Source organism: Pseudorasbora parva, chromosome 24 (assembly GCF_024679245.1).
Source record: "Pseudorasbora parva isolate DD20220531a chromosome 24, ASM2467924v1, whole genome shotgun sequence".
Taxonomy (NCBI): domain Eukaryota; kingdom Metazoa; phylum Chordata; class Actinopteri; order Cypriniformes; family Gobionidae; genus Pseudorasbora; species Pseudorasbora parva.
The window spans coordinates 289280-296779 of NC_090195.1; the positions used below are offsets into that span (position 1 = coordinate 289280).

Sequence of the window (7500 nt, forward strand, 5' to 3'; positions counted from 1 at the left end):
ATAATCATTATTTATTATAATTTTGTATTATTCATCATTATTATTAATTTTGATGTTTCATAAGCAGCTGGAGGCGACTGAGAGTCAGACAGACGCTCAGGTGAAGGTACTGGTTTATTGTTTTATGTATTTAATAATCATTATTTATTATAATTTTGTATTATTCATCATCATTATTAATTTTAATGTTTCATAAGCAGCTGGAGGCGACTGAGGGTCAGACGGACGCTCAGGTGAAGGTACTGGTTTATTGTTTTATGTATTTAATAATCATTATTTATTATAATTTTGTATTATTCATCATCATTATTAATTTTGATGTTTCATAAGCAGCTGGAGGCGACTGAGGGTCAGATGGACGCTCAGGTGAAGGTACTGGTTTATTGTTTTATGTATTTAATAATCATTATTTATTATAATTTTGTATTATTCATCATCATTATTAATTTTGATGTTTCATAAGCAGCTGGAGGCGATTGAGGGTCAGACGGACGCTCAGGTGAAGGTACTGGTTTATTCAATACACAATATTTATTATTTTAGTTTATTAATCATTATTATGAACTGAATGGTTTTATCATATGCAGCTGGAGGCGACAGACGTCACAGGCGCTGAGGTACTGATGGTCTGTTATGTTTAATATATTTATGAATGAAGCTTTCACACAGCAGATGTTTCACACATGATGAAGGTCACGTGATCAGCTCACATTCACACGACGTCGGTTCTTATTAACGCTTGAACTGCTGGTCATCACCATAATCTTATTTAATCTAATATTTGTGAGCCTTCACGGCGCTGCTTCATCTGTAAAGTGTTGAGTTTGAGGAGCCGATGGGAGGAGCTTATGTCTAGCCCCGCCTCTCCATCCAGAGAGGAGGAGTCAATGTAATTAGGGCCAAATGGGTGGAGCTAGAATATCTGACCACACCCACAGCTCTATCCCTCCACCCACAGGCGTCCAGAGTGGAGGAGTGAATGTAATTAGGGCATAATGGGTGGAGCTAGAATATCTGACCACACCCACAGCTCTATCCCTCCACCCACAGGCGTCCAGAGGGGAGGAGTGAATGTAATTAGGGCTAAATGGGTGGAGCTAGAATATCTGACCACACCCACAGCTCTATCCCTCCACCCACAGATGTCCAGAGGGGAGGAGTGAATGTAATTAGGGCATAATGGGTGGAGCTAGAATATCTGACCACACCCACAGCTCTATCCCTCCACCCACAGGCGTCCAGAGGGGAGGAGTGAATGTAATTAGGGCCTAATGGGTGGAGCTAGAATATCTGACCACACCCACAGCTCTATCCCTCCACCCACAGACGTCCAGAGAGGAGGAGTGAATGTAATTAGGGCCTAATGGGCGGAGCTAGAATATCTGACCACACCCACAGCTCTATCCCTCCACCCACAGACGTCCAGAGAGGAGGAGTGAATGTAATTAGGGCCTAATGGGTGGAGCTAGAATATCTGACCACACCCACAGACGTCCAGAGAGGAGGAGTGAATGTAATTAGGGCCTAATGGGTGGAGCTAGAATATGGATCTCACTGTGCAGCTGAAGCTCCGAGTGCGTTTGATCTGAAGTGTTTGTGCTTTAATAGAGCAGCAGAATGAAGCTGACCCGCTCGTGTGTTCCTGAAGCGCTGGACATTCAACACAACGCCACACAGCTGCACAGTGAGGTGAGACACGTCCTCACATGACCACCCTGACATCACATGAGTGTGTGTGTGTGTGTGTGTGTGTGTGTGTGTGTGTGTGTGTGTGTGTGTGTGTGTGTGTGTGTGTTTAATGAACAGTTTTCATTAGTGTGTTTATTAATGTGTTCAGCGTCAGTACCGTGAGGACGGCCGCCGGGATCTGTGTGTGAATCTGTACTCACTGATGCCCGACACACGTGACACGGAGTTCGCTAGAGAGATGACGGAGCTGCAGAGTGAGGTACACACACACACACACACACACACGTCACATGATGATGATGATGATGATGATGATGATGATGATGATGATGATGATGATGATGATGATTGACAGGTCAGATACAGAACGGATGGGAGGAAGAAGCTGTCGTGTAGTTTGTTCTCTCAGCTGCCCGACACGACGGACACACAGCACGCCAAACAGATGACGGACCTACAGAGCCACGTAACACACACACACACACACACACACACACACACATACACACACACGTTTGCTTTTGTGACATATGGGAACATTCCATAGGCGTAATGGTTTTTATACTGTACAAACTGTATTTTTTATCCCCTTACACTGCCCCTGCCCCTAAACTTACCCATCACACACACACACTCACACACACACACACACACACACACACACACACACACACACACACACACACACACACACACACACACACACACACACACACACACACACTGCCCCTAAACCTACCCATCACAGGAAACATTCTGCATTTTTACTTTCTCATAAAAACTCCTCCTGTGTGATTTATAAGCCTTTTGTAAAGTGGGGCCATGGGTAATGTCCTCATATTTCACCCTCTCCTGTAATACCTGTGTCATACACCTGGGGCGGCAGTGGATCAGTGGTTAATGTAGGTTGTCTACAAACTGGAAGGTTGGTGGGTCGATCCCCGGTTCCACCTGACCAAGTGTCGAGGTGTCCATGAGCATCCGACGAGCTGGATGGCGCCTTGCATGGGTGAATGTGAGGCAATATGTAAAGCGCTTTGGATGGCCATAGGGTCTGTTATATATAAATGCAGTCCATTTACCATTACACATTTCTGTCCTGATATGTCACAAAAACAAGCCCACACACACACACACACACACCACCCGTGTTCAGCTGTCTTATACTCCTCTCTCTGTCCGGCAGAATAAATACAAAGAAGCTGGAAGAAAAGACACGTCCACGTCTCTATACACACAACTGGCAGAAACACTGGAGACAAAACACGCTAAAGAGGCGTACCAGCTACAGAGCCAGGTACACACACACACACACACACATACTCACGCACACACACAGTCACGCAGGTAACACACTCACTCATACACACTCAACCATGGTAATCCATGAAAAAAGTAATCCGTGAAAAAAGTAATCCATGAAAAGTAATCCGTTAAAAAAGTAATCCATGAAAAAAGTAATCCATGAAAAAAGTAATCTATGAAAAATGTAATCCATGAGTAATCTATCTGTTAAAAATATGCACACACACACATGCTCACTCACTCACACACTCACTCACACACTCACTCACACACACACACACTCACTCACTCACTCACTCACTCACTCACTCACTCACTCACTCACTCACTCACTCACTCACTCACTCACATACTCACTCACTCACTCACACACTCACTCACACACTCACACACACACATATGCTCACTCACTCACACACTCACTCACACACTCACACACACACATATGCTCACTCACTCACTCACACACTCACTCACTCACTCACACACTCACTCACACACTCACTCACTCACACTGGTGACATAATTACATTTTTGAGGGGCTGCTCATGATGTGTGTGTGTGTGTGTGTGTGTGTTGGATCAGGTGATGTATGTGGATGGACAGACGTCAGGCTCTCTGTTCTCCACGCTGGCCGAGACGCCGGAGATTCAGTTCGCCAGAGAGATCACAGAGACCATCAGTGAGGTGACGGATCAGAGCAGATTAAGCTGACCGATGAAGTGTGTGTGTGTGTGTGTGTGTGTGTGTGTGTGTGTGTGTGTGTGTGTGTGTGTGTGTGTGTGTGTGTGACGTCTCTCTGTGTGTGTGTAGAACAAGTACCGCGAGCAGAGCCGGAAGAGCGTCAGCAGCTGCGTTTACTCTCAGCTTCCTGAAACCGAAGAGACTAAGTTCAGCAGGAGCGTCTCGGAGCTGCAGAGTCAGGTACACACATCAGTTGCGTGTGTGATCTGATGTGTGTGTGTATGTGATCTGATGTGTGTGTGTGTGTGTGTGTGATCTGATGTGTGTGTGTGTGTGTGCGTATATGGGATCTGACGTGTGTGTGTGTGTGTGTGTGTGTGTGTGTGTGTGATCTGATGTGTGTGTGTGTGTGTGTGTGTGTGATCTGATGTGTGTGTGTGTGTGTGTGTATATGGGATCTGACGTGTGTGTGTGTGTGTGTGTGTGTGTGTGTGTGTGATCTGATGTGTGTGTGTGTTCAGGTGAAGTATAAGGCTGAGGCTCAGCAGCAGATGAGCAGATCTTTGTACCATCAGCTCGCAGACACTCCAGAGACGCAACACGCTCGAGATGCCGCACAGATCCAGAGCCAGGTACTCCATAACACACACACACACACACACACACACAGACACACACACACACACACTGACACACACCCTCGAGACGCCACACAGATCCAGAGCCAGATACTCAATCATAAACGCACACACTATGTGAGTCTGTGTGAGTCTGTGTGAGTCTGTGTGAGTCTTTGTGAGTCTATGTGAGTCTGTGTGAGTCTGTGTGAGTCTATGTGAGTCTGTGTGAGTGTATGTGAGTCTGTGTGAGTCTATGTGAGTCTATGTGAGTCTATGTGAGTGTATGTGAGTCTGTGTGAGTGTATGTGAGTCTGTGTGAGTGTGTGTGAGTCTGTGTGAGTCTCTGTGAGTCTATGTGAGTCTGTGTGAGTGTATGTGAGTGTATGTGAGTCTGTGTGAGTGTATGTGAGTGTATGTGAGTCTGTGTGAGTCTGTGTGAGTGTATGTGAGTCTGTGAGTCTGTGTGAGTCTGTGTGAGTCTGTGTGAGTGTATGTGAGTCTGTGTGAGTCTGTGTGAGTGTATGTGAGTCTGTGTGAGTGTATGTGAGTCTGTGTGAGTCTGTGTGAGTCTGTGTGAGTGTATGTGAGTCTGTGTGAGTGTATGTGAGTCTGTGTGAGTGTATGTGAGTCTGTGTGAGTGTATGTGAGTCTGTGTGAGTCTGTGTGAGTGTATGTGAGTCTGTGTGAGTGTATGTGAGTCTGTGTGAGTGTATGTGAGTCTGTGTGAGTCTGTGTGAGTGTATGTGAGTCTGTGTGAGTGTATGTGAGTCTGTGTGAGTGTATGTGAGTCTGTGTGAGTCTATGTGAGTGTATGTGAGTCTGTGTGAGTCTGTGTGAGTCTGTGTGAGTGTATGTGAGTCTGTGTGAGTGTATGTGAGTCTGTGTGAGTGTATGTGAGTCTGTGTGAGTCTGTGTGAGTCTGTGTGAGTCTGTGTGAGTGTATGTGAGTCTGTGTGAGTCTGTGTGAGTGTATGTGAGTCTGTGTGAGTGTATGTGAGTCTGTGTGAGTCTGTGTGAGTGTATGTGAGTCTGTGTGAGTGTATGTGAGTCTGTGTGAGTGTATGAGAGTGTATGTGAGTCTGTGTGAGTCTGTGTGAGTCTGTGTGAGTGTATGTGAGTCTGTGTGAGTCTGTGTGAGTGTATGTGAGTCTGTGTGAGTCTGTGTGAGTCTATGTGAGTCTGTGTGAGTCTGTGTGAGTGTATGTGAGTCTGTGTGAGTCTGTGTGAGTGTATGTGAGTCTGTGTGAGTCTGTGTGAGTCTGTGTGAGTCTATGTGAGTCTGTGTGAGTCTGTGTGAGTGTATGTGAGTCTGTGTGAGTGTATGTGAGTCTGTGTGAGTGTATGTGAGTCTGTGTGAGTCTGTGTGAGTGTATGTGAGTCTGTGTGAGTGTATGTGAGTCTGTGTGAGTGTATGTGAGTCTGTGTGAGTCTGTGTGAGTCTGTGTGAGTGTATGTGAGTCTGTGTGAGTGTATGTGAGTCTGTGTGAGTGTATGTGAGTCTGTGTGAGTGTATGTGAGTCTGTGTGAGTGTATGTGAGTGTATGTGAGTGTATGTGAGTCTGTGTGAGTGTATGTGTGAGTGTATGTGAGTCTGTGTGAGTCTGTGTGAGTCTGTGTGAGTCTGTGTGAGTGTGTGTGAGTCTATGTGAGTCTGTGTGAGTCTGTGTGAGTGTATGTGAGTCTGTGTGAGTCTGTGTGAGTCTGTGTGAGTCTGTGTGAGTCTGTGTGAGTCTGTGTGAGTGTATGTGAGTCTGTGTGAGTGTATGTGAGTCTGTGTGAGTCTGTGTGAGTGTATGTGAGTCTGTGTGAGTGTATGTGAGTCTGTGTGAGTGTATGTGAGTCTGTGTGAGTCTGTGTGAGTGTATGTGAGTCTGTGTGAGTGTATGTGAGTCTGTGTGAGTGTATGTGAGTCTGTGTGAGTGTATGTGAGTCTGTGTGAGTCTGTGTGAGTGTATGTGAGTCTGTGTGAGTGTATGTGAGTCTGTGTGAGTCTGTGTGAGTGTATGTGAGTCTGTGTGAGTCTGTGTGAGTGTATGTGAGTCTGTGTGAGTGTATGTGAGTCTGTGTGAGTGTATGTGAGTCTGTGTGAGTGTATGTGAGTCTGTGTGAGTGTATGTGAGTCTGTGTGAGTATATGTGAGTCTGTGTGAGTCTGTGTTAATTGTATTTGTATATTTTAGTTGAAAAACTTTAGATGAAATTTCAAGCTAAAGGCGACAGTTCTGCTCTTCCTCACATGCGTGTGACTGTCGTTCAGAGACTCAAAGCACTGATCTGTGTGTGTGTGTGTGTGTGTGTGTGTGTGTGAGTGTTTGAGTGAGTGAGTGAGTGTGTGTGTGTTTGTGTGTGTGTTTGTGTGTTAACACACATGCTACAATAATTGGATCAGACGTTTTGTGCCAGTGTAAACCAAATCATCCAGAGATCAGTTGTCAGGATTATAAGATCTGGGATCTTTCAAATCATCTCAGATGTGTTAAGCGAGGTACGAAGAACGGAGGCCTGCTCTTCAAGACAACATCATGTGTGTGTGTGTGTGTGTGTGTGTGTGTGTGTGTGTCATGTGATCAGCTGAAGTACCATCAAGGCCGGGTGTGTGTGACGGGCAGTAATCTCTACTCCCTGATGGCAGAGACGCCGCAGAACGAGTTTGTGAAGCAGCAGATGGAGCTCCAGAGTGAGGTGAGCACGCACACACACACACACACACACACACACACACACACACACACACACACACACACACACACACACACACACACACACACACACACACACACACACGTTTGTTTGTGTGACATATGGGGATATTCCATAGGCGTAATGGAACTCAGTGATCACAATACTGGCAGTATAGTGTGTGTCATCTGCTATTTCTGCTGGTATAATCATGACAGTTATTGCTGTTACAGACACTGGGAGTGTTGATAAACTAAGTGTTTGGAGCCTCTGTCACTCTTGGTGTGTGTGTGTGTGTGTGTGTGTGTGTGTGTGTGTGTGTGTGTGTGTGTGTGTGTGTGTGTGTGTGTGTGTGTGTGTGTGTGTGTGTGTGTGTGTGTGTGTGTGTGTGTGTGTGTGTGTGTTTCAGCTGAAGTATAAAGAGGACCTGAAGGAAAACTCCAGTAATCTGTACTCGCTCATGCCTGAAACGCTGGAGACGCAGTCCGCCAAACACGCCGATGACTTGCAGAGCCATGTATGAC

General features: G+C 45.9%; 1 protein-coding gene across 50 annotated transcripts in view; it reads left to right on the plus strand.

The window, feature by feature from the left end:
- The window catches only part of LOC137063519 (nebulette-like), a 34327-nt gene that overhangs the window by 1602 nt on the left and 25225 nt on the right, over positions 1-7500 (plus strand). For 26 of the 50 annotated variants that reach the window (XM_067434686.1, XM_067434692.1, XM_067434691.1 and 23 more), the window contains 14 exons: positions 65-106; positions 198-239; positions 331-372; positions 464-505; positions 588-617; positions 1609-1689; positions 1838-1948; positions 2045-2155; positions 2876-2986; positions 3580-3681; positions 3808-3918; positions 4200-4310; positions 6869-6979; positions 7386-7493. In XM_067434686.1, coding sequence (XP_067290787.1) covers positions 65-106; positions 198-239; positions 331-372; positions 464-505; positions 588-617; positions 1609-1689; positions 1838-1948; positions 2045-2155; positions 2876-2986; positions 3580-3681; positions 3808-3918; positions 4200-4310; positions 6869-6979; positions 7386-7493 — 1155 coding nt within the window. The remainder of the gene's footprint in view (positions 1-64; positions 107-197; positions 240-330; positions 373-463; positions 506-587; positions 618-1608; positions 1690-1837; positions 1949-2044; positions 2156-2875; positions 2987-3579; positions 3682-3807; positions 3919-4199; positions 4311-6868; positions 6980-7385; positions 7494-7500) is intronic. The other 24 variants (XM_067434689.1, XM_067434698.1, XM_067434700.1 and 21 more) reach the window with 13 other exon arrangements.